Source organism: Apus apus, chromosome 3 (assembly GCF_020740795.1).
Source record: "Apus apus isolate bApuApu2 chromosome 3, bApuApu2.pri.cur, whole genome shotgun sequence".
Classification (NCBI taxonomy): domain Eukaryota; kingdom Metazoa; phylum Chordata; class Aves; order Apodiformes; family Apodidae; genus Apus; species Apus apus.
Genome location: NC_067284.1, coordinates 2,328,725 through 2,356,379, shown reverse-complemented (window position 1 = coordinate 2,356,379; position 27,655 = coordinate 2,328,725). Strand labels below are relative to the sequence as shown.

Here is a 27,655-nt window from a genome sequence, read left to right as displayed (position 1 = left end):
CACAGAGGAGGAAAAGAGCCCTAAATTATTTTTGGTTCCTATGGTAAATCTAGGAATGCTGTGAATGTGTGAGGCCATCTCCTTGTCTCTGTGTGCTCTTCACTGGGAGTTTTACAATCCGTGCTCAGATCTCTGCTGCTGAAATTACTTCCAGAAAAACACTGGCTGCTGAAAACTTACCCTTATTTTTGCTTTCAGGTCTTTCAGTTTCTTTTTATGTTCCATTTTTTTATTTCGTCTTTCTTGCCATTTTTTCAGACGTGGAGGAACGAGACGGTCAAGAACGTCACTTTCTTCTACTTGGAGGTAAACCACAACATCAGGGCACAGCCCATGTTCTAACAAGTACATGACTTCATCTAAAGTACGAGGGAAACCATCCAGTATAAATCCTGTGGACCTAAGTGGAAAGTAAGATCTTTATCGTTACACAGTGTAGTTTAAAGTGCAACACCCTAAAAATGGCATTAATTTGAAACCAAATAATTTTTCACTCCCTTATTAAAAGTGCATGTTAAGAGTAAACTTAGGAAAATACTTTCAGGTATTATCTTTTGACAATGTAAAATGTATTTTAATTATGTATGTATTTTATTTGGTGTATTAACAATGTATTTCTTCTGAGGTTTTAATGTGCAGAGAATAATTATATAAAAATAACTTTGAAAAGCCAAAATATTTGGTGTTCTTAGTATTGCTTTAGTGACTAAAACCAGTACCTCTCAGCCACTACTCTCAAAGAAACAGAAGGTGCCCCACACAGTGTTTTGGTGACATTTGCCACAGAAAGCTCCTAGTCTGAACATTTATCTTTCAGAAATGCCTGACAATGATTTCTAGTGTAGGATGCCACTCAGCATGACCTACATCTCCCCTACTGCAGATATTAAACCCAGGTCAGATATGCCTGGAAAACTCTGTGGCTTCTTGGAGCCCTTGCAGTCTCAAATGAGATGAGCAGTGGTGTGAAGCTGAATGCTGTGGTCATCTGTTAGTACTTCTCTTTATTCCTTTAGACCTTAATAAGATACATTATAAAACTGCAGAAAACCAAAGAAGCTACAAGGAGTGGGAGTGGATGGAAGAACTGGTCCTGCACACTGTGGGAACAAGCAGAGTGGAAGATACTGATCATGACATATATCACAATGAAGGTTCTCTTCTGCTATATAGGCCCTGAGGAAACTGAATTTATACCAGGTGATATCACAATATTATGTGTGATGCTGGGGAATTTTTGTGTTGGTACATTCTTTTTTCTTAATATTTTCCTATTTTTACACTATTAAGAAAGAGAATGTTGCCTCCTGTCTGTGGGCTGAGAGGATAGAAGTGTATTTGAGGATCTTCTTGGTTCTTTTTCAGGCATTTCTCATACTGTGGGGAATGGAAACCTAATGGTCAGGCTGCCAACAGCTGTGATCTGGACAGGAATGAATGGAAGAGGTAGGACATGGAAAAGAGGATTTTGCCTGCTGAAAGTACATCCTAATAACTCAGTCTGCTTTCTAGGAGTCTTCTTTATTTATCCACCATTAATCCACTTTTATCACAGTGTTATGGAGGTACTTTCTGATCTGAAGGGAAGTCTGTTGTGGGTACATCACTGGAGGGCAGATTGTGATGAATGCACAAGATAACCTGATTCTGTGTTGTTTTGGAGACCACTGATACTTTATCTTTGCTTTCTGCACAGTACTTACAAAATATGGAACCCCAGAGTTCCAGCTGGATTCCAGCTCTCTGTGTTTATTAATTACATGAAAACATAAAAGGTTTATTTACATATCTACCCTCTAAACCCACAAAAGCTACCCTGCTACTCAGGTGATTTAATCCACTCCAAGTGCACTTATTACTTTTAGCCAGTCCCGTGTAGAGGGCACGAGATACTACATTACTGTCAAAATAGCAATCAAAAGAGAGCAATAAAACCAAGACTGAGAGGTGGGCTGATTCATAAAAATTCCAAGAGCATTGAAATAATCTCTGCAATAGTTATCTGTCATTGTGGACATCATGGGGGATATACTTCCTAAGTTTAATTAAAGAAAGAGATAATCTAAGGACAGTTACCGGAATGGCTCTTTCCTCCACCAGTCAGGGACAATGTTATCAAGGACTTCTGCAGGCAGTGCCTCATTATACATCAGATTTGCTTTGATTGCTTCTTCCTCAGCAGTTAATTCCACCTCCTTTATAGAAAGAACATCCACAAAACAAATGGGGAAAAAAAAAAATCAGAAAGGAAGATCTACGTGGCAGATTTCTGAAGTGGTCACTAAGTAAGGTACTGTCTTGGCTTGATTTAAACCAGCAGAAACAAAGTACATTTATTTGCCACAATTCACTGGATGACATGATTTATTTTGGGGTATTTTCCACATGCTTGAGGTTGAGTATGTTCCTAGAGTTGGGCCACTTGCTGCTGTATGAGTGTCAATGACACCTAAACCCAAGCACCATGGAATAGAAGGTGAAATGATCACAGGTTTTCCTAATTGCATACAAGAAGTTTTCCACTTAGTTATCCATGATCTCCTGCCAGGAGACTATCATCTGCTCTGCATCAGAATGTGGGGTGTTTTTTTTTTTTACTTTTAAAAGGAACTTTTATCTTGTGATGCCATCCAAAGTAAGATATGTGAGGTTACTGGGCACACAACCAGAAATCAGAAAGATTGCATTGCTCTGCAGAGCAGTAGTGGTATCAGTGACTAAGCAGTCAAATACCAAACCTAGTTGCCAAGTTCTTGTGAAAAACTGTTCTTTTCACAATATGTAACACTGTGAGGTTGAGCTGCTGAGTTAATTTTTTTGTGGTATTAATTCACAGAACAAATTGTTACTTTCTAGTTAGGTAATATCTTCTTTTTTTTCCCCTGAAACAGAAGGTCAAAGTTTGTAAGAGAAATGTATCTTGTTTCCTTTAAAGGGTTCAGTACTTTTTCTGTCATAACTTACAAAGGTCTCATTTGTAAAAAGCCACCTCTGTTTAAGAAACTACCAAAAGAGTGTGTTTTTTAAATGTCAGTGGCCATCAGACATCCACCACACCCAGAGTCACTTGGAGAGAAGACTCAGTAATCTCATCTCCCTCTCAGCATCTGGATTGAAGGTGTCCCCTGAGATTCATTTGTGAATCCACTTCAAAGCTCTGCTGTCCTTTCCCACACAGTACACATATTAGCCCTAATAGCTCAAGAATTTGTTAGCACTACCTGGCAGAAAATAAAGGATCCAAAACGATTTGGGAACCTTCAAAATGATGGTAGGGAACTCCTTGCTGCAAGGCCATGTCTGAATAAGAATTCCTGCGGCTGACATCTGTTCTGTTAATGTAGCCATTTGGGTTGGAAAAGACCCTTAAGATCACCAAGTCCAACCATTAACCCAGCACTGCTAAGGCCACCACTTCACTATGGCCCTCAGCACCACACCTATTGCATTGTCTAGGAGGTGGATTTTAAATTTCTTTGTATCGTGCATTTCTGAAAGGTTTCTGTGCTGTGCATCCGTGTTGAGACTTATCCAGACAATAAAGGCTTTTATCATATCACAGACCCACAGAGTGGTGGGGTTGGAAGGGACCTCTGGAGATCACCCAGTCCAACCCCTGCCAGAGCAGGATCCCCTAGAGCAGATCCCACAGGAACACGTCCAGCTGGGGCTGGAATGTCTCCAGGGATGGAGACTCCACAGCCTCCCTGGGCAGCCTGTCCCAGGGCTCTGGGACCCTCAGAGTCAAGAAGGGTTTTCTCAGATTTAGTCTTTTATTTCTTCTATTGAGGTATATTCATTGCTGTCTAAAGAAGAATTAATTTTGGTTGAAAACTTATCTGTTTTTTCCCATGTGTTGCTGTCTAACAAAGGAAATCACTCCTGACAAACATTTATGTCAATGTTTATTGTTCAGGGAAATTACAGCTTCTAGGGGATTGGTTTTTACAATGTATATTTATAACAATTTTCAACCAGTATTCAAACTGATTCAGAAAAATAACTGATTTTCTGAAAACTATAATTTATTCATCACTTTACCAGTGCCATGAATATCCAGCTATTTCAAACATTTTTTAACTTCAAGGCATATATTATGTTCCCTAGGTTTTTTATTGGTTTGACACTGATGCCACTAGGAAAGACAACACTGCAATCCAGGTGACAAAACCTATAGTGTTAGAAGGGTGGCTGCCAAGAAGATGGAGCCTCCCTGTTTACAAGGAGTCCCAGGGAAAAGACAAGGGGTCATGGGCACAAGTTGCTCCTGGGGAGATTCCCATTGGACACAAGAGGTAAATGTTTCCCCATGAGAACAGTCAGACATTGGAATAGTCTCCCAAGGGAAGTGGTGGATTCCCCCACATTGGGCAGTTTGAAGTCTCAGCTTGACAGGGTGCTGAGCCACCTCATGTCAACTAGAGTAGTGCCTAGAGAGGCTGGGCCAGATGATCCTTTAGGTCCCTTCCAACCTGCCATTCCTGGATTCTAAAAAAGTACTAGTTTACCCTGTTATGAACACTGAAATATTTCAGATTTTCTTACAAGGGATGATCACACTGAAGGGCTGGTGAAGACATTCTATTCTTTCTTCAAGAGAATGCAGAGAGCCCTGCTGGTGAATATTTCTAAACTCCTGTGCAATTGGAACATGTGCACCAAACTGAATCTGCATATTTTAAAGACCTTCCCATGATTATTTTGACTTTTTTTTGTTTTGTTTCCAGTTTGTCTTAATTTGCCCCATCCAGCATCTGTATCTACTATTTAGAAAAAAACCCCAGCCATAATTTCTGGAAATGTTTTGAAGAATGTTTGTGGCATTCATAAGGAAACATTGTCAAGAACTAATCTTTCCACATTTTGTCAAGTAAAGAATTTAACATAAGTGATTTTTATCAAGCTGGAGTTTTAGAGGAAAGTCCTATTTTGGTCTGAAAATGGTTATTTTGTGTATGGACATAAAAAAGATCAGAATATTACCTGTTCACTTTCTTCTAACTCAGCTTCAGTCACGGTCTGAGGGAAGTCTTCCAGTTCCTCTGCTAGAATTTCCATTTTATAGTCATCTGCTTCAGATTCTTCATCAAGATGGGGCCCAACTTTCTTTTTCGTTTTGGGTAAGATCAGTTGCTGTAGATATTCTTCAAACTGAATATGGAAAATGCCTAATTTCTCTGCTATCCTTCGTGCACAAGTCGTTTTACCTGCTCCGTGTGTCCCAAGGAAGAACACCCGTAAAGGAGGAGCCTGTAAGGAAAAATATAGGAGTATTTTGTAACAATTTGGAGCTTACAGCACAACCCCTACTGGTTTTCACTTCCAAAAGGTCGTTATAAAAATTGCATCAGAAGCAGTCACATACTTTTGCATTTTAGTTTTTCCAGGCTTTCTATTGCTGGTGACCTGAGCTCTGGAAATACTGAACAAATACACTGTGGCAGTTGATTCCCACAGGTAAAAATGAATCTTCATTAGACAATCCTGGTAAATCTTCCCTTCTTTTACCCTTCTTCCACTTACAAAAAAAACAACCAACACAACAAAAAGGACTTAAAGATAGTAAAAAAAACCAACCCAATATGTGTGATTTGTTAATCACATCTTATGATTATCGTAAGCCTGTGTAATCTTCCTCTCTTTTCTGTTTTATTATATTTATTTATTTATCATTAATTCAGTGTGTTGATTTAAGCATACACTAGAACATCAAGAGGGAAGTAATGTATTTATTTGTTTCAAGGACTTGCCTGATACATTTATTGTTACCCAGAAAAAAATCAGCAATCGTAAACAATTCTAAATGGGAATGGAAAACAGGGATTTTAATCTGTCACTATCTGCTGTAAAGAATTCTGAAAGTTCTCACTTGTATTGGTTCCTTGTGAGCCACATAGTCCTCAGGGTTCTCCAGGAATTGCTCTCTGCACTCAAAAGTTGAAAAGTAATAAATCTTCTCTCGATATTTAGCTGCATATTCAAGGAGGCCTGGGTAGAGGACGAAGTTCTCTTTCAGACTGACTGGACAAAAGTGTTTTGTGTCTCCCATCTGCCTTTTCTTCTCCCGAGTTTTTTCTTCATCCTGAAAATATTATCAGAATTTTCAAGAACTATTTGGATTCAGCAGTTCACTTAGATTGAGTAGATCAAGTAGATCAGGTTAAGTAATGTCAGACCCCTGAGGTGAGCCCTGAATGGGAATGGTATTCCCAAGGCAGCTTGTAAGCTGAATATAACTCTATGAAAATGCTTATGCTTTAGATTCAGAGTCAGAAAACAAACCATCCAATGGAGTGAATTATTGAGAAAAGAATGGCCATTTTAAATTTGAAATGATAATATCATCGTTAGCTGTTCAGGACCAAAATTAGGCTGAAAGTATCTGTGATCAAATCTTTTCCTGCTGTGTATTTGAAACTCACTTTCTGTTGCTTCTAGATGTGCAGCCGTGGCCTCTTCAGAAAAGGCAATGAGAGCTGGTATTAGCAACCATTAGATTACTTATCCAAGAAAATTATTTGCTAGAAAAATTCAATACTGCTCCTGCACAGCAGCTGGATATCCTGTGCTGTTGAGTTTTAGGACTGGAATCCTCCAATAAAGGATGAAAACTAAAGAAAGGTGAAGCCAGACATTTTATTTCATTAAAGTGGGTGTTTGAAAATTGTCAATGGCTGAGATGAAACAGAGGATTGCACATTACAACCCTGCATCCTCTGATGTTTATAGGATGGCTCCCAGAATCATTGTGAATTGACAGAAATCAAAGTTCACATTTGGTTCTTTAATAAAACCCCTCTTTGCCATCTGGCAAAAACCCTCATACATTCATTCTCTCTACTTTATGCTCCTTGCTGGACTAAAACTCCCTCAGCCAGAACACAGGAACACAACCACTGCCTTCCTGAAGCACATGCTGATATTTATTCTGTAGAAAGGCTGAAACTGGATCATGCAAAATCAAGTGCAAAATCTGACTTCTTTGGGGCTACATTTAAACTGACAATAAACGAGTTAAAGTAAAAGCCTAAGTAGATGAATCCAGCATACTTACTTCTTCTTCTTCTTCTTCCTCTTCTTCTTCATTTTCCTCTTCTTTATCTTCTGCTTCAGCAGCCAGGTCTTCTGCTTCCTCATTCAGGTCTTCATCAGATAGTTCCCAACCATAGTATTGAAAAGGTTCTGAAAAGATTAGTATTGTTTTTCTGTTACATTATTTTTCATTTGGCTATGCCAGAACATATTCTCTTTGCCCATAAAAGTAGGCACACGTGAAAGCAAATCATGCCAACAGTACATTGCATTTCTCCAACTCATAGAACAAAATGTTCTCCCCAGATTAGTAAATTGCTTCCTCCAAAAATGGCAGTTCTACTGGTTGTTGGTTTGGTTTTTTTAATTGGTATTTTCAATGGGAACTTGTAATACAAACACACACAGATAGTGCCATTTCTGTTTGCAACAGGTTTTTTTTTTCCCTATTGTTGGGAAAAAAACATCAGTCAAATTTGACTTGATGATAAAATTATCAGAACAGATGCTTTGGTTAATAGAACCCTTGCATTGTGGTAATGATAGGGAAAATGCAGTATTAATATTATTTCTGCAGTCCTCAGAATTGTTACAGATTTGAGCACAACAGTGAAGAAAAGTAAGCTGTCCCCCAAAAAATCAATACTGTAAAAATTCAGTCTTGAAACACAATCTGTGGAGGTGGGTAATTGGATTATTACACATCCTGAAAGTCTCTTTGACTTCAATGAATACTGTACATTAGTGAACCTTTGTTATCTATTCCTTTCCCAAACCAGAATTCTGACATGGACAGAGCAAGTTAAGTGAGGAACTACTCTGTCAGAGCCTTTAGGGAACTGTTATGTAGGCACTGGCACATCCATATACATAGATTTATATTTCAAATCTATGTATTCCCCACTCTTCCTGTGTTTTAAAGGCTGCTCGTGTGCTTCTCAGCTCATTCACAGAACACAGCTTCTCCTGGTTCCAGTTCACGTGAGTAATAAAAGTGAGTATAACTCAGCCCCTCAATGTATTCATCATACAAGCTCTTCAAAATCTCTCTTGGTAGCTTAACTGTAAATCACCTAAACAGTATTACTTACTTTCCATCGCCAGCACAATTTGGTTAAGCAGACTTTCTGGAGTTTGCTCAGCAATCTCTAAAACAACAACTTGAATTTGAGATGACATCTTGATTTCTGACTCCACTGTTTCCCAGTCTTCCAAGAAAGCCTCAATCTTCTTTTTAATTGCTTCCATTTCTGGTAGATCTTGTAAATCATCCTCTGCAAACTCACGTAGCATGGTTTCTGAAAATCCAAGGGTATATAGGAGGCAATGCTCCTCTAAAATGTTTTGCATTTTAAAATTATCATGATGTTTTCAGGATTCTTTTTTTTCCTCAATATGATGGCATATTTTTTTCAATGCTGCTTCCTTCCCCCCCATAACTATGACCTTTTATATTAATAGTTTACAAAGATACTTTGAAAATGCCACATTAATGATGCTGATATAGTATATCCTGATGCTTCTCTAGGAAAGAAACCAAGGTCAAATTACTGAACCAAATTTGCATGTGGGTATTTAAAGCAGCACACAATATAATTACTCTTTCTGCAAAGAAACTTGAGGAATATACATTATTATTTCAAGATGAACAGTTTTTGACAGGATATCCACGTGGACGTGCCTCATATGGAACATGTCAGCTTAGGAAGAAATAAAGTGGGCGTGGAAGGAGCTGGACTTGGCAAGGGACACAAAGAACAATTAGAAGAGCTTCTACAGGTGTGTCAGCCAGTAAAGGAAGGTCAAGGAAAGTGTCCCCCCTGATGAGCAAACTGGGAACAATGGACAAGGAGAAGTCTGAGGTACTCAACAGCTTTTTTGCCTTGGTCTTCCCTGGCAGCCTCTCCTCCCACACCTCTCGAGTGGATGGGCTGCAAGGCAGGGACTGGGGGAGCAAAGTCCTTCCCACTGTAAGGGAACATTGGGTTTGTGACCACCTGAGGAACCTGAACATAAGTCAGTCCATGGGACCTGATGTGATGCGTCCCAGAGTCCTGAGGGAATTGGCTGATGTAGCTGCCAAGTCACTTTCCATGACATTTGAGAAGGCATGGCAGTCAGGTGAAGTTCCCAGGGACTGGAAAAAGGGAAACATTGCACCCATTCTTAAAATTTGTAGAAACAAGGATCCTGAGAACTACTACCTGTCAGCCTCACCCCTGTGCCTGGGAAGATCATGGAACAGATCCTCCTGGAAACTATGCTAAGGCCCATGGAGGACAGGGAGGAGATTTGAGACAGCCAGCACAGCCTCACCAAGGACAACTCCTGCTGGACCAACCCAGGGCCCTTCTGCAGCGGAGTGACTACATCAGTGGACAAGGGAAGAGCTACTGATGTCATCTCTCTGCACTTCTGTAAGGCCCTTGACACATTCCCCCTACAACATCCTCTTCAAATGTGAACAACAGAACAATTGGGCTGACACTTCAGTGGCTAACCTTTGTGTACTGGAATGATTCTTAGCCTGAAGATAAACCAACAGTCTATCATCTCATCAGGCAGACACCCCTTGCAGATTTCAAACAGTCTGACCTTGAGTTAGAAATTAATTTTTTCTTGAAAATATTTATTAACATTTACATTTTCCTAAACTACACATTCACTCTACATATGCCATTACATAAGTTCTCTCGTGCAATGACATGTATTTCTTGCCATGACTCTAAATAGGAACATGAAAACACCTTCCTTTTCCTGTACATTAAAAGAAGTTGTGTAAATGCTACAGTGAATGAGGCTGCATTTTGCAGTGATGTATTCTAAATGAGACAGAGATGTAGTCAGGTAAAAGCTCCTTCAATTTGGGCAGCAGTAATGTATTATGTGATGATGAATCCATTAGGAACACAGATTTGAAGAAAATAAGCAAAGGATGCATTAATAACTAGGCTAAGCTAACTGCTTGTTGCACGTGTCATCCCTGGCACGTTCATGCTGTAGGGATCACACGTGCTGCCTTGTGAACCACAGCCCTGTTCAAAGCAGTAACTTCTTATAGAATCATGGAATGGTTTGGGTTGGAAGGGACCTTCAAGATCATCCAGTTTCAACCCCCTGCATGGGCAGGGACACCTCCCACCAGACCAGGTTGCTCCAAGCCCCATCCAAGCTGCCCTTCAACACTGCCAGGGATGGGGCAGCCACAGCTTCCCTGGGCAACCTGGGCCAGGCTCTCACCACCCTCACACTCCAGAATTCCCTCCTCATGTCTCACCTCAATCTCTCCTCCTCCAGTTTTCATCCATTCCCCCTTGTCCTCTCCCTCCCTGCCCTTGTCCCAAGCCCCTCCCCAGCTTTCCTGGAGCCCCTTCAGGCACTGGAAGGTGCTCTAAGGTCTCCCTGGAGCCTTCTCTTCTCCAGGCTGAACACCCCAACTCTCCCAGCCTGTCTCCAGAGCAGAGCTGCTCCAGCCCAAGGATCATCTTCATGGTCCTTCTCTGGACCCTCTCCAACAGCTCCTTGTCTCTCCTGTGCTGGGGGCTCCAGAACTGCACACAGTGCTCCAGGTGGGGTCTCACCAGGGCAGAGTAAAGGGGCAGAATCCCCTCCCTGGCCCTGCTGCCCACACTGCTGTTGATGCAGCCCAGGACACAGGTGACTTCTGGGCTGTGAGTGCAGCCCAATGGAAGATGGTAATGCTGCTGTCTGGATCTCACCTGCAACAAATTGCCTTTTATAGTCCCCCCCTTTAAAAACCTCTCAGTTCTCACTAGGTCATGAAGCAGGCACAGTAATGAATTTAAGTGAATATTTCAAATCATCCAGACAGTAAGTAAGGCAGCTGTACCTTTAGAAGGTAGAAAAAAACCAGAAGTAATAGAAGTTATTATAATTCTGCTTGCAGAGGTGATTTACACTGAGAAGATCTTTTTAAAGAAATAAGAAACGTAGTCAAGGAAAATACTTTAAAAGACAGTAATGGTTTTTAAAAAAATTGCTCTAAAAATGTAAACAAGTTTCCTTCAGAGGAGGTGGCAGTCTAGCTAAGTGCTGGTTTTAATTTCTCTTCCTTATCACAAAGGTGATAGGAAACAATCCTCCACAGCCCTAAATCTGGAGCTTTCCCAGGGAATGCCTCCCTGGCAATGTCTCATATTGTTTTGCTTGGTGTCTTTGCCTTCACTGAGCATAGTTGCTATAGAGACAAACAACCCCCAAAGGATTTCTGCCCCCAGGTTCTCCAAGTGAGTTGCTGGGGAAGGAAAACCTTTAATCTCTTTTTTCCAGTGTTGTGCTAGTATTAGATACGACTTGTTCTGCCCTCAGTCCATATTCAGCAACAAAAAAGATAGAAAAACCCTTCTGTCTTCCCCTCTCAAGCCCTGCCAAAGCTGAGAGGGACATTAGGAGCCAGCATTTCTTCATTAGAGTTTAAGTAGCAAAATAAATGGAAAGGCAAAATGCAGGGTGACAGTGACACTTTCATTCCTTGGAACCCAGATGCATTTCATTATGAACAAACCATGTAGTTTGTTTACACAGACTCTTCAGACTTGTAAATACTTGCTGCCAAATCATTTTCAGCAAATCACAGTCAAATGTAGTCAATAGGCAAACATGTTCTGTGCACTGACTTACAGTGTATGGAAGGAAAAGCAGTTCAGTTTACAGATGAAGTTGATTCTTTCCAAAGCATAAAATGTGCATATTTAACAACTTGCTACTTAAAGTAATTTATGTTGGATTTATTTCTCTTCCAGACTTTCACATATTCTAAAAATTCTAGTAGATAAAGGCAGTGGATGGGCACTGGCCCAGGTTGCCCAGGGAAGCTGTGGCTGCCCCATCCCTGGCAGTGTTGAAGGGCAGGTTGGATGGGGCTTGGAGCAACCTGGGCTGGTGGGAGGTGTCCCTGCCCATGCAGGGGGTTGGAACTGGATGATCTTGAAAGTCCCTTCCAACCCAAACCATTCTGTGATTCTGTGACTCCATGATAAAAGCTAAAACGTATATTTGAAAAACTAAAGCAGTCTGTCTTCATTAAAAATGAGCTGCCTTCAAAGTGGTTTTGAGAGAAGGCTGCTACAGAATATTATCTGTATTTTCATTAGCTTATGGTTCTGTGGAGCTGCATGTGCTGCAGCATTTTGGCTTCTGCCAGCAAGAAGAAGACACGACTCTGTGTGAACTCCAGGACGCTGCTAGCAGGGCTATGGATGATCATTCACATCCAGAGTTAAAATTCACCCATTCCCATTTTTCCCAAGATCCCTTGCCACAAGGAATGGACTAGCAGTTCTGATTAATAGGCATATAATATTAATTTTTAAATGGTCTGTAGAACCAAGCTGTTTGTGAATACTGCAACCTGATCATTTCCTGTGGGATTTTCCCCCCTCCCATTTTTTTCTGGTATTTTCTTCTTTCTATTTTCTTTCTTTTGGGAGTCACAATCCATGAGAGTGACTTCCTAAAGTTTTTATTCCTCTGATTTCTCTCCCTTATCACTTCATCCCATATAGAATGCTCCTGGATTTCTGAATACAAGAGGTTATGTCAACCTGGAATTTCAGCAATGCTCACTTGATTTGTTATTTCCAGAGCTCTCTGAACAAATCTATTAATTTGGTATTTAGGCAGTAGAAGCCTAGTAGTAGAAGCAATAGTGGGATTTTGAGGTTTTTCAAATGCAAGTACCTGGTGCATTATTTTTAACAGGAAATAGCAACATGGCTTTAATTCCATTTATAAATGTTTAAATAACTTGAACCTGACTATTCCATTATAAACTCCCTTAAAAGAAAGAAATTAGAGTAAGGAATTATATTTACAGCCAACTTTCAAGCATAATAAAAGCTTCCAGAAGAGGAAGGCATGCAGTTCTTGATTCTAGTAAGAGAAATTGCATTTGCTACAAGGCCAACCTGTAGATTTAGATTCCTCTCCATTAGCTGTAGAGTCACTGGACTGTTTCTGGGACATTTGCTCAGTTTCAGGTGGAAGCTGCTCATTGTTGTCCTCAGATTCTGTTGGCACAAAAAAAGTCATTAGTAACAAGCCCATGGAGGAGTGATTGGGGCACGACAGAAACAGAGATATTTTTGGATCACATGCACAAAAAGAGTTAGTTATTAATGTTCAGGTACTGCACATGGGCCAAACATTTTAAGATCAGCTGTCTGATCTGTGGGGAAAGGCAGAGCATCATATTAAACAAGAATGCATTTTAAAATCTGCAATTATGGCTTTTTTTTTTTTCATGTGTATCTCTTTTGGCAAAGAAACCACAAATATTAGGAAAACCAGGTTGGAAACATTGAATTGCTGATTTATGCAGAATCAGGAGTCTTTATCTCATAAAGAAGCAGTGTCTTACATGGAAAGCAGACAGAACCCTACAGCCTTTAGCATGTGTCAAATTGAGAAAATTCTTCATTTATTCTAGCTCTTTAGTTGGTTTTGATATATATATATATAGGGATGCAGTCAAGCAAAATGAGTTTTGATGGTCTGTAGTAAATAGATTGTGGTATATTACAGGGAAAGTCTGATGAGGAGAGGCTGAGGGAGCTGAGGTTGTTTAGCCTGGAGGAGACTCAGGGGGGACCTTCTCACTCTCTTCAACCACCTGAAGGGAGGGTGTAGCCAGGTGGGGTTGGGCTCTTTTTCCAGGCAACCAGCAACAAGACAAAAGGGCCTGGCCTCAAACTGCTCCAGGGGAGGTGTAAGTTGGATATCAGGAAGAACTTCCTCATGGAAAGGGTGCTCAGACATTGGAATGGGCTGCCCAGGGAAGTGGTGGAGACACCATCCCTGGAGGTGCTCAAAGAAAGGCTGGATGTGGCACTTAGTGCCATGGTCTGGAGATGTGGTGGTGTTGGTCACAGACTGGGCTTGATGATCCTAAAGGTCTTTTCCAGCCTCAATAATTCTGTGGTTCTAAGATACAGAAAGAAAATGACATAGAAAAAAATATGTGTAAAATGGAAGAGCCTTTGCTAAGGCTGTCACCATGCAAATGCTCCCATGGATACACAACTCAATCCCAGACAGCCCTAGAGATTTCAGTGCAAACAGCTGTGGCACAGCAGCCAAGCATGGCTAACATCTTCTGTGTGTCTAAACTCTGCAGAGATTTCATTTACACAACTGTGCTGGGTAGGGTCCAGGAAGACAGACAGACATTAAACAAAGCCAATTAAGATGTCCTGCTTCTTTGAGATGTTCAGAAAGAGGTAAGAGCCTTCAGAGAGGCTGGCAGTTCTATTCATAGGCTTTTGTCTTTTCTTTCTGCAAAGGAATGCACAGCTGTACTAGGCCAATGTCTCCTAGACTTTTTTCTCTGAATGAGAGACTAAAGGAACTTACCAACTGAAGATACTTGGGATCTAATTGAGCAAGTTGTTAATAAGCTTTCTGTTTCAAATTTTGAAATTCCTCTAAAATCCTGTGATTACAGATATTAGAATGTAATTCTATCTGGCTTATGACGTAGGGCAGAAAGTGGCTTTGAAGATCATGCAACCCTGCTCAAAGACTGACCAAACTGTGAAGTTAATATCACTACAGCTGACTTTGAAATTTGGCATAGAAATTATTTTCTATCCCTTGCCTACAGATGAATAAAGTGTCCTGGTTCAAACTCTCTCACTGAAAAGCCTTCAGTAAGAGACAGAAAAAAAGCAAAAACAAATAATGATGCAAGCCAGCCACAAAATACAAAGGAAATATATTTAGAGGCTGTAGGACTAAGCACACATCAACTTCCTGGTAAATGTTTATCTTCAAAGACTAAAGAGTAAATGTCCTAACACGTACAGGTTTAATTATTATTATCTTTATTTTTTATGGTTCTTTAAAATGTCTTAACAAGATGATAAAAACAAAAAGCAAGAACATTAAATAAAAGCTAGAGAGATGGGTACTGATTCAACCCTCCCCCTTCTGAGAGGGGTTGAGAAAGGCAGGGCTGGATATTAAAGTGTTTATAAAAATTATTAACAACTGTGAAGGACAAGCATGGGAGGTGATGGCTGGAATTATCAGCTCCAGCTACCCATTTATTTATTGCAAGACCTTCTGCCCAAATAGCAAGAGTAGCAGAAGAAGCATAAGAGAAGATGGGGCTGACCTGCCACAACACCCTGAGCTACAATGACTGAGGCACAGGCTCCGTGTGCCCCAGGTGAGTTGGCTACAGGAAGGGGCAATCTCTGACAGAAAAGCTGGGCTGACAAAGGAAGTACAGAAAATAAAGTTTTAAACCATGACAACTGTTTGCTTCAGTGGAGAAGATCAGCTGCATTGGATATTGTGCTGCTGAAACCTGGCAGGGCAAGTTTTACTTCAGGAAGATTGGAATGAACCCACAGGTCTACCTGAAGCTGTTTCACTCCTACAAGGCCTGAAATGGATTCTCATGAAGTCACATAGCTGTCTCCTATTATAAACAAAATCATTCATGAAGAGCTGCTGCAAAAAAAGCCTAAATACAGGAAGAAATTCCTGAAAATTATTTAAGCTCAGAATATTCATGTCAAGGGACATGAAAAAGATGTGGACTTCTAATTTTCAGCTAGACACGACAAGCAAGAGCTACCACATAATTTGTACTGCGTGTCTTCAACAGACAATTTAAGCACTGAACTTAGCTTCCTTAACTCACTTATATACATTTGTTAAATTTACCCCAAGTCTCCTTCTCTATTTACTTTCATTAAGACATCTCCAAGTAGTTTGCTCATAACTGGAACAATTTCTTCTTTTTAAACATAAGTGACACCATAAACTTGAATATGTTCAGTCCTGAAGCAACCCCTGTTACTTCAATGACCCACTGAGTTTACAAAATTGCAATCATTGAAATGCACATGTATTTATACAGGATAGCATAGACTGTTTCAGTTGGAAGGGACCTCCAATGATCATCTAGTGCAACTGCCTAAGCAATTCAGGGCTGACCATTTTATTAAAGACATTATTCAAAAGGCCTCTCAAGCACTGACAGACTTGGGGCAGTAAGCACCTCTCTAGGAAATGTGTTCCAGTCTTTGCCCATTCTCTTGGTGAATAAGTGCTTCCTAAAGTTCAGCCTCAACCTCCACTGGCACAGCTTTGACCCATTCCCCTGTGATATGATGTATGAGAAATCAAAAGAGCATGACTGGGGGTCTGGAGTACTTTTCTGACCTTGCATTTTTATGCCATAACTGCAATATAAAAAAAACCCAACAACAAAACAAACCCAAACTGGGAACATGTCATTCATTTCTATTTTTGTAAAGACATGTCACATGGGAGAAAAGCTGCAGTCAATGTGCTGATGGCACTCCATGTGACATAAAACAGCTGTCAGGCTACGAGCAGCATGACTGGAGTGTTTGGGTGAGTCAGTATTTGATTATGAAATAAAATGTAGGTGTTGGAAAACATGATTTTTCTAAACAAGGATTTGCCACATGTAAGAAAACAAGTGTGTATATGACATTATTACTTCTATCATTAGTAATTGTTTTGATGCACTCTGATAAAAATGAATTAGATACTCAAAACTAAGACAAATTTTTTGTTGGAGACAGAGATAAGAGAGTGTCTGTGTAGAACCCTTTCTATTTAATAACTTGTTCACTTTGGAGAAGAGCTGTGTTCTATCAGAAACTATAGAAAGCTAGAATGGAGATTTTTTTTTTTTACGTGTAGATGTAATTTAAAGAGTAGAGTATTTTATTCAGAGAGTAGGTGAAATATTACCTAATTAAAAATGAAAACCATATTATTGTTTTCAGTCTATTCAGTCTGTCTTATCCCGTCTTTATGACCCAGGCTTTGTTACACACAGATAAAATAAACTCCAGACTGGGTAATGAAAGTGAGTGTATGTGAGGCATATTGACAATATAGAACTTAACCTTGGCTATAATGTTCTTCTACAGAAACAAAGTATTTTATGCTTAAAAGGAAGGGAGTAAGGGCAGTCCAGACCCCCACTGTTGAGAGAAAACAAGTAGGAATTCATAGAACATAGACTGGCTTGGGTTGGAAGGGACATTCAAGATCATCCAGTCCCAACCCCCTGCATGGGCAGGGACACCTCCCACCAGCCCAGGTTGCTCCAAGCCCCATCCAACCTGCCCTTCAACACTGCCAGGGATGGGGCAGCCACAGCTTCCCTGGGCAACCTGGGCCAGGCTCTCACCACCCTCACACTCCAGAATTTCCTCCTCATGTCTCACCTCAATCTCCCCTCCTCCAGTTTTCATCCACTGCCCCTTGTCCTTTCACTACAAGCCCTTGAAAAAAAATCTCTTTAGGAGATCAGATTATGCACACTTGGATGCCAGGAAAAGCAGTTTGGCATTGTGAGAGACTTTTGGTATTATGAAGCAATTCCAGGAAGGACCAAAGACAAGGAGGAGGGATGAAAGTGGACTGGGCAGAAGCAAGAGGATGAATGAGGAGACACTCAAACTCATTGCTGCACGGTCCTGGGGACATGGAGCTGCAGCAGCCTCACCTCTATGGGGCTACTGGATGGAGCAATTAATAATCTATGTTGCTACCAGATTCAGCAATTCTTAATGCAGGTTAAGAGACCCGTTCTTGGAATAATTTCCATTCCCCTTTAATTGCTTCAGGCTGAGTTTCTTGGAGGAAGAATAGAAAGCCAGACAGTTTTGCAATTTTCTTATTGGCTATTGGCTAAGTTCTAAATGATGTTTTCTAAATGGTGAGGGGATACACATACTTTGATGAGTAGGGAGTTTCAATACAGATAATAACTCACTTAGAAAAGTTATTAGAGGATATAGAGAGTCCTGTCCTTCAGATTTATTGAAAATAAATTGAATATCCATCTCTGTATTGTAACACCAATTAAGAATCACACGTAGATTTGGGTGCCTGAATCAGTGAAGGAAGCAAAGATAGCACAGGAAGAATGTAAAAAGGAAATAAAAACTGTAAAATCTGCATAAAAACCAAATTGCTAAATGATCTGAAACACATATATAGATAAAACAGAAGTCAAATGATAAACACCTTCACCTTTCCTCTCAGCAGTCTCTGGAGACTGATCTTCCTCTGCTGTTGGTATTTCTTGCATTTCTTCTCTGCAAGGAAAAGATTCTTTATCTTAAGACTTACACAAATACTACTGAAGCAAGTTGCAGATGTATTAAATGTAAAGATGTGGAAATATACCATTGGGAACTGAAATATCATTTGGTTTGTACAAAATAAAAATCAAATGTTTTGTGATCGAAAATGTTATTGTCTCATTTCATCAAAAGGCTGGACTAACAAAAATGCACTTAGCAAGAGGATCTTCTGCTACTATATTTGCTGATCAAAAGGAGATATTCCTCAAAGTTAACACATACTGGATTATTTACATCTCAACTAATCTCACAGCAGTGTTTTAGTACATTTGTGTTGATAGAAGCACAAAATAAGGCCAGAATTTTCTTGTGCTCATTTTATACGTTCAGATACTTGGAATATTTCACCTTTCTTTTTCTTCTTGTTTTTGTTCTTTTTTATCTTCTTCTGCTTTCTCTTCTAATGCTTCATGGCTTAGTCTTCCCAAAATCTGAGAATTAATTTTACCTCCATTTGCTAAGTATGTTCTGTGTAATGTATAGACTCCTGCAATACAATAACACAACAGTAATGAGTTTTATGCCTCTGTATAAACCTAAAGTTATTTGAGTTAGGAAAAGTATTTAACAAATGATAGACAAGTTCCTTAGGTCTTTTTAAAGCAAACTAAATGCATATATACCACTGAAATGTTCTCATACTGTTGATTTCTAAGGTTTTAGAGCTTTGCTTTCAATTTCAAGCACCTAATAAACTGACTCTGGGATATGGGGTGGTTGTGATTAAGCCTATTAGGGGAGAGGAACAATTACATTATTTATCTTATATTTCCATACATTATCTGTTACTCTGACATTTCTTTTATTTGTCTGTGTATGAAGAAGAAACAAATAAAAACCATTTGAATAAAAATATAAACATAACTATGCTACTAGAGCTGGTTGAGAGAATGAAGAATATGCTGTTCCTACAGGAACCCTGCTGACATTTCCTTTGGCAAGTAGCTTTATGATAAATGGCTGTATGGCTGATATCAAATTCCAGCCCTGGAGTTATGCCAGTTTAGACTAGTTCAGAGAATAACTCACAGAGAAATTACTCTAGACACTGTGAAAATGTGAACTCCACAACTACATTATTATTCAAGCAACATAAATAAGTGGCAACCAAACACAAAGTTAACACAGTTGCCCAAATAGCAGATGTTATGGTCTTGTCTCTTTCTCCCCACCTTTCTCATACTTGTTTCTCCTCTATCTCATGTGATCACTATCATAAACTAACATAAAATGTATTTTTATCTACATTTGAACTGTAAGAAACACGTTACTTAACTGTTGGGAACACTGGTGTTGATTTGAAACAGAATCACAGAATGGTGGGGCTTGGAAGGGACCTCTGGAGATCATCGAGTCCAACCCCTGCCAGAGCAGGAACACCCAGGGCAGGTCACACAGGAACATGTCCAGATGGGGCTTGAAAGTCTCCAGAGAAGGAGACTCCACAGCCTCTCTGGGCAGCCTGTCCCAGGGCTCTGTCACCCTCACAGGAAAGAAGTTTCTCCTCATGTTGAGGTGGAACTTCCTGTGCTCTTTTTGTCCACTGCTCCTTGTCCTATCAGAGGGCACCACTGAAAAGAGACTGGCCCTGCCTTCTTGACACTCACCCTCCAGGTATTTTCAAATATTAACAAGATCCCCACTCAGTCTTCTCCAGACTGAACAGCCCAGGTCTCTCAGCCTTTCCTCATCAGACAGATGTTCCAGTCCCTTAATCACCCTCACAGCCTCCCTTGGACTCTTTGGTATATCCCTGTCCCTCTTGAGCTGGGGAGCCTTGGTTGGAAAAGACCTTCAAGATCACCAAGTCCAACCCTCAACCCAACCCTGACAAGTCCTTAACTAAACCATATCCCTCATTACTACATCCATATGACTCTGAAACCCCTCCAGGGATGGTGACTCCACCACCTCCCTGGGCAGCCTGTGCCAGGGCCTGACAGCCCTTTCAGGGAAGAAATTCTTCCTCAAATCCAACCTAAACCTCCCCTGGTGCAACTTGAGGTCATCACCTCATGTTCCTGGGTGCACTGCTGGCTCATGGTCTGTCTCTGTCTGCCCACCAGCACCCCCAGGTCTCTCTCTGCTGGGCAGCTCTCCAGCCACTGCTCCCCAAAGCCTGTAGCTTTGCCTGGGGTTGTTGTGACCCAAGTGCAGGACCCAGCACTTGCCCTTATTGAGCCTCACACAACTGGCCTTGGCCCATTGATCCAGCCTGTCCAGGTCCCTCTGCAGAGCCTCCCTGCCCTCAGGCAGATCAACACTCCCACCCAGCTTAGCCACAATGTTCTTGCAATGCCCTGTTTACTACCATTGCAAGTCTTTTCAGAAAATCTCTATGCCAGCAGGATATTTCACTTTGATTTGTTATCAGAAGCTACAGATAGTTTGGCTTGTATTCAAATTGTGCATGGCTTGTTTCCAGCTGAGACCCTAGAGATACACACTTTATTACTGAAAGTATGCTAGTTCATTTCCTCCCACCAGTGAATGAAACTTGGAAGAAAAATAAGTTGTCATTGCTTCATATGAAAGCCTGATACAGGTCCAGCAATAAAATTAGGATATAGACTCATTATCATCTCAAATTCATTAAAAATAGTGGATTTCCTTCCAAGCCTGAAATCTGCTTATACATCAGGGCCAAATGAGTTGTAATTAAGAAAGCAGCCTTTTTAGCTCTGTGATATAAAGACTGTGACAGTGTTAGTTCAAATGGAGGTACCAGCAGGGTTGTGAGCACAAAAATTTTAGTTTCATGAAGGACTTCTTTAACTTCTAGGAAAGGCTCATATTTATGCTTCAAAAAAATCTGCCATCTCTCAGACTAGAGAAAAAGAAGGTGATTGCATAGAAGAGATGGCTACCAGGAGTATAAACCAGATTGTTCAGATTAGAACTAGTAATTGAGAGCTAGGTTTGGGAAATAGCAGTAATGGCAGAGAGGTGTACATTGCAGGAAGGAAGCACAACATTTGGAAGAGGTCTAGAGAGGTCTTCATTTGAAAGCCTGTGCTATGGATGCCCTTCCCAAAAGAAAAAAAATGGGACAGTTACTATTCACCAGTTCTCAACATGGTTCCCATGAAGATTTATCTATTCTCAAGGTCTCTAATATTAAAAAAAGGCTTTAAAAAAAATGATGAGACAACCTTTTCTTTTATCCAATTAATTCACTAAGTTGTTAAATTCTGAGAAGTGAAGGGGAAGTTAATTCTGAAAGTATCACTCCCATCTCAGTCCTTCCCCTGCAGAAAGGCTAGAGCTTGACTCCTGCTGTTATGTAGCACAGTCATTAACACCACATTACTGCATGGCAGCTGCATGAACCAGGTGCTTTCTGAGGTTGTAAGAAAGGACAATGCACCATGTCCCAGCAACTGGGTTCATGAATGTTTCAATATGCTAGAAATGCCTGGGAAGCCAAGAGGAGGCACAGAAATGCAATTTGACCTTCAGTTCTTTCTGTAAGTGTCAGAGATGAGGTCTCCCTGAATGTTAGGAACAGCAAATATGATTTCCTGACAAACACTAGATATAGAACTTTCTCATAGACATGTTTAGTCTGTATGTAGTCTGTGTATGAGCTCCAGCCACACTGGAAGACTTTTAGTTAACATGTTGAAGATGTTACCATATGTCACAAAGCTATGTGACTAAGTAGTTTAGGCAGCTGAGTTGTGGGGATGACTAGCTGACCAGATAGCCTTCTGAAAAGAAGACTCTCCTGGGTAAACTGTGCCACCTTGGTTTGCTCAGGTTGGTTTTTATATTCAGGGACAAGGGTTTGAAAAGGTTTCTGGCCTGGTACTGAGCTTTCTTGAACAAAGTATAAATAGACCTATTATTCCTTTCTTGAAGGGAAGTTTCTACTACTGAAAGACCTTTAGGTAATGGGCTGGGTTGAGCAGGCAATGATCCAACCATGCCATGTGGCAATGCAACTTGTGGTGTGGTATGAATCAAGCAGGCAGACTCCATGAAAACAGGATTTGGCAGGCAAAGCTTTTCACAGCGTACAAACCTGTTCATGTTTTCATGGAACCAACCTTCCTTCCTGCTTGAAATAATAAAGTAAAAATTCCTTTCTCTGAATTCATGGCTCGGAGGCTACTGTTTCAATCTGGATAAGATTTTTTTTTGAGCCCAGGATGAGGAACAGGATACACCTGCACACAGGTATTTCTCCTCTCCACCCCTACCACCCCTTGGTCTCTCAAGCAGAGAACGTTCCTCTATATAACTGTGTTTTGCAGGTGGGGAAACTGGAGTGAGAGCCACATTGGAAGCTGGTGGCCAGCCAGCCCAGAATACAAAAGCCTGAAACTGCAAGAGTCCAGTGGTATTTACTGCTGATTACAAACAGGAGGAAATTGAAAACAGGATTATAAATAGGAGGAATTTTCTTTGCTGGTCCTGTGAACGTTCCCCTTCTTAATTCTGTGTAATTCCCTTAATCCAAATGGTAAGAAATTTGGGATACTCTGATTGATTCACTGGATACTTCCTTCTCTAGACCCCTGAAACTTTATAAATGGGACACAACTACTGTTTTTTCTTCTGTGTGTTTTATATACAGACACCAAGGCAGAAAAAAGAAAAGATGAAGTTTCAGGAGTGTGTTTACTGACCATCATTCTCTGTGTCCTTCAGACAGACAACAGTGTCTGGTGAAAGTCCTTTTTCTGTTAAAGCTGACCAGTGATCTACTGAGAGAGGGTAATTATCCACCACCCATCCTCCTTTTTCTGGAGCACCAGGAAACCTGTCTTTGTTCTTCTTCATAAGCTGTTGTAAAAAGTCAGGTTCAGTCAACTAAAAAGTCTGTGAGCTGTTCAAAAAGACTGCACAATACAGCATTACTTTCTACACAACATGATTTTTCCCTGTTCTCATTTCAGGTCAATAAAAAGACACTTATAACTATATATGTCTGAAGGGAATAAAAAAAAAAAAAACACCCAAAAAATTATTAACGTGCCAGTGATTTTTTAAGGTTGCCTTTAAAGAACTTAGATTCCAGATTCAGCAGTCACAAACCAGTGAACAAATTCAAACCACTTCAAGATTCTTGAATAAACCAGAATATATAACTCTCTTCAAGCACTTGTGTCTGGTGTTGAGCTTTTAATTGTGAGTAAAAGAACAGGGCAAGCACGCAGTGACACTTCCCTCAGGTAATTCTCACAGTCTTGTAAAATGTGTAGCCCAGGTACTTTGCAAGGCAGAGATGATGTACACAAGTACAGCAGTCCTCAGGGGATTTGTCTTTTATGATCCTGCTCAATCTCCCTCAATCCTATGTAAGCTTTCAGCCTGGGTGATATAAGCTAAACTGATCTTTCAAACAGAAAAATGAAGAACACAGTGATAAGGGATAAACTGTTACATGTTGCTCTTTGTAAAAAAAGTTGTTTTACAGCACTTGCAGCTTTACCTTTGCAATAGCTCTCTCCAGGACTTCTGCACAGAGCTGAGGTGACAGTATCGCTCCAGAGACTGATGCACTTTTCGTGGCTTCTTCTGAGGCTCCTTGTACTTCTGGGTGGTCAGCAGTTGTCTCTGAGGTTCCTAACAGGAGAGATTTTTTAAACTGCTTAATGAAATTCCAAAATACTTATTTCCTCAGGTCAGGAATAACTGCTAGGCAATTAGAATCACAGAATCATAGAACGATTTGTGTTGGAAAGGACCTTCAAGATCACCCAGTTCCAACCCCCTGCATGGGCAGGGACACCTCCCACCAGCCCAGGCTGCTCCAAGCCCCATCCAACCTGCCCTTCAACACTGCCAGGGATGGGGCAGCCACAGCTTCCCTGGGCAACCTGGGCCAGGGTCTAAATTAAATCCAGCCCCTGCAGAATTCCAGTGCAGGCGTCATTTTAAGGAATATTACACAATCATACAGAGAGAGAATCAAATACCAGATCTTCTGAATGCAGTTCCAGAGGGTATTTCATAAAGATAAGTTTTAAGACCTTGGTTTGCTCTCTCATTACAAAACCCCCTCTTTTTAACTGTAAAATATTTTCTGCCACTAAATGAAATACTGTTTCAATATGAATGGAATTAAATTTGTGTACTAGAACAACCAGGCACCTGCAGCACCTGAGAATTTCCTTTGATTTGATTTCTCTCTGATTCCTAAATCAAAAGGTTGACCAGATTAATTTAAAAATCAATACAAATCATAGATCAAGACAGTTTATTGTCAACAGTCAAGAAGCCTGTGTTCCCTAGGATGCACAAAGTGTTCACAGTGGACCCATACTTTGTTATTAACTGCTGACACAATTATTAAAATTAGTGCTTTCTTCCATATCTTTTGCACATATAGAATGTCATAAACTTAAGGAAGAATATAATTGGATAAACAAATGTTTTCCTTTAAAGACAGAGAAATTTGTAAAAATTACTTCACAGTCCACATCTATTTAATTTCCATTTTAGCTCCTTAAAATCTATTTCATTAATGTCCATTAATTTGATCTACCTAATAATCTCTCTTCCTTGGTTGAGACAAAGTATCAGCCTGTTCTGGCTGACAAAAAACACAGAATCACAGAATGTCTTGGGTCGAAAGGGACCTCAAAAGGTCCTCTAGTCCAACCCCCCTACAATAAGCAGGGACATCTCCACCTAGACCAGATTGCTCAGAGCCTCATCAAGCCTGACCTGGAATGTCTCCAGGGATGGGGCCTCCACCCCCTCTCTGGGCAACCTGTTCCAGTGATCTACCAGCCTCCTATTAAAGAACTTTTTCCTAATGTCCAACCTAAATCTGCCCCTTTCTGTCTTAAAACTAATACCAAAATACTACTATTTGTAAATCATGTCAGGCTTACCAACATCAATATATTTCAATGGGCTAATTAAAACTTAGCATACTTTAAAATTTCTCATAATCAAGTGGCAAAAACTCCTACTCCTGAATTCACCTTATCTATTGAAGTTTCTGCAACAATGTTATGGTATAAAGAGCTATATAAATGAAAATACCAAACTTTTCATCAAAATACATGCTTAGCTCCTACAGAGGTCAGTGGGAGTTTTTTCCCCTGTACACTAATGTGGTGCTAATGGATTCATATCTTTTAATGACAAAATGAACAGTTTCACTTTAGGTTCCTGAAAACAACAGTATCTGCAACAAAGAAAAAAATATAATATTCTCACAAGGGTAAGTGAGGAAAAAAGATACTAGCTTACAGATTTTAATCACACAGTGAAGGCATCAAACGACATGCTTCAAATAGGAAATACTTAGTTTTCACCTTTTTGGGTGATGGTAGATTCTACAGTACTTTCCTCTTCCAAATCTGTTCCTCCTCTGGTTTTCGTGGGGTCTTCAGAATCGTCTGATTCTCTGACACTGACACTGTCATCTTCTTGCAAGTCTCCTATAGTTATGACATGGTATTAAATTCACAGAAACTAGGTCAGTAGAAAACCCTTTTATACAAGCACTTCACCACTAAATCCATCTGACTAAACCAGCTACATGTCAGCCTTCTCTTCATCTGCAGCCTCCTCAACTGTGGAATCTCCCAACACACCTTCTAGGAATTGTGTGCACTTTTCCAGTCCTGGTGAAGGCAAGACTAGTACCCCTCAGTCTGTGAATCATCAATAGCTCTCTCCCCTTAAAAGAGATGAGTAATATGACAGAAGCCAGAAAAGAATTTAAAAATACACAAATCTTCAGAAGTTCTTCAGTTCAACACATCTAATACCCTCCCCTGTTTTCCCCCCGGCCACAACAATGTGGTTTTGTTTGAGCTGGGTGTCACCTGAGCACATGAACATACTGGGGTGCTCTGGGGGTGTTTGTGTTACTTCTTCAGTTTAAATCAGCAATCTGGTTTACGTGAATCTCCTGATCCTACTCATGCTTTGGCACCCATGGCAAAGCAGCCTTGGAACATGCAAAGTAATTGATTCCTTCCAGATGCACATTTATTATCACAGAATCAGAGAATCACAGACTGGTTTGGGTTGGAAGGGACTTTCAAGACCATCCAGTCCCAACCCCCTGCATGGGCAGGGACACCTCCCACCAGCCCAGGTTGCTCCAAGCCCCATCCAACCTGCCCTTCAACACTGCCAGGGATGGGGCAGCCACAGCTTCCCTGGGCAACCTGGGCCAGGGTCTCCCCACCCTCACACTCCAGAATTTCCTCCTCATGTCTCACCTCAATCTCCCCTCCTCCAGTTTTCATCCATTCCCCCTTGTCCTCTCTACAAGCCCTTGTATTATGCTGAAACCATGAAGAGTTCCACCCAGGAGATGACAATACAGCCAGTCTGAAAGTGTTCTGTGCATGACCTGGGCATTGAGACTCAGCACCAGTTGCTCCAGTCAACTGACTGACTGGCAGGTGACAGGAGCTCTGTGGACTTCAGTGGAGTTTCTTTGCCTCACTGTCTATCCCTGAACAGGCTTTGGGAGCACTCACTCAAGACAGTCAGGGGGGCATTTCACTAATTAAACTGATACATGTCTTCTGCATAATTTTTATGAATCTCTGGTATTCTCTAAAAAGGCAGAATTTAATAGGTAATCAATTTTGCAGATTTAACTGGACAGAAAATCATCTAAATGGAGTTTCCAACCAGTATCAGTCAGAACCAATTTCTTCTTTCAAGAAGAAATGAGAAAAATCTTTCTTACACACTGTGACAGTCAACTTCAGAGGACTTATGTGCAATACCAAAAAATACTTAATTCTCCTCAGCTATTTGCTTCACTGAATGCTCTTCTAGTTCATATTTAATGCACAATTGTAACAACTTCTGTAATATTTTAAAAGTCAAAGTGACAGCAACTGCTTCAGTTAAATAACTAAAGAAAATAAGATGGCTTCAAAGACCATGGAACACCTTATTTACCTGATTTCTTTGACTGTTTTTCCAATTCCAACCCATTTTTCACTGCTGTTAAGGCCTTTTCTGCTGCATCCCTTTGCACTCTCTCAATGTTCTTTTCTCTTAATTCTTCCATGTGAGATTGAATGAGTTTGGCCATATCAAGAACCTGTTGAAATGATTTGAAAAGAGGATTTCAAGAGAAATACAGCAGCTGATCCAACTTCTATATGAGGAAATGAATTTGGAAAAGCTCTGCAAATGTCAGAAAAAAATACACATAACTCGAGTGCAGGGTTGTTTATTTTTGTGGCAAAAAAATAATTCTAATCTACATTTAATTATTTAAATACAGAAGTTATTAATAATATTCTTATGCTAAGAACTGATACGTAAGTATATGTATGGCTTAGTATATATCTTAAATACAGATCTTAATATTAAAATATATAAAATAAATACATCTGTGGCTTATATAGAGGGTAAATAAAAATAGTTTGGAAACTTATCTACTTGTATATAAGTTAATTTCTCTAAATTACTTCGATTACTATGATTACTCTGTAATCCATGTTTACAAAATGTAACACAACAAGGCT

General features: G+C 40.3%; 1 protein-coding gene across 1 annotated transcript in view; it reads right to left on the bottom strand.

Annotated features, from left to right (window-relative positions):
• AK9 (adenylate kinase 9) overlaps nucleotides 1-27,655 on the bottom strand; it is a 63,052-nt gene that overhangs the window by 18,925 nt on the left and 16,472 nt on the right. The window contains exons 12-25 of the mRNA XM_051613585.1: nucleotides 27,081-27,225; nucleotides 25,466-25,591; nucleotides 24,685-24,696; nucleotides 23,629-23,753; nucleotides 22,823-22,979; nucleotides 18,540-18,678; nucleotides 18,079-18,143; nucleotides 12,960-13,061; nucleotides 8,124-8,330; nucleotides 7,055-7,182; nucleotides 5,870-6,082; nucleotides 4,984-5,250; nucleotides 2,077-2,195; nucleotides 181-400 (exon numbers count right to left, since the gene is read on the bottom strand). Of these exons, the coding sequence (XP_051469545.1) occupies nucleotides 181-400; nucleotides 2,077-2,195; nucleotides 4,984-5,250; nucleotides 5,870-6,082; nucleotides 7,055-7,182; nucleotides 8,124-8,330; nucleotides 12,960-13,061; nucleotides 18,079-18,143; nucleotides 18,540-18,678; nucleotides 22,823-22,979; nucleotides 23,629-23,753; nucleotides 24,685-24,696; nucleotides 25,466-25,591; nucleotides 27,081-27,225 (2,025 nt within the window). The remainder of the gene's footprint in view (nucleotides 1-180; nucleotides 401-2,076; nucleotides 2,196-4,983; nucleotides 5,251-5,869; nucleotides 6,083-7,054; nucleotides 7,183-8,123; nucleotides 8,331-12,959; nucleotides 13,062-18,078; nucleotides 18,144-18,539; nucleotides 18,679-22,822; nucleotides 22,980-23,628; nucleotides 23,754-24,684; nucleotides 24,697-25,465; nucleotides 25,592-27,080; nucleotides 27,226-27,655) is intronic.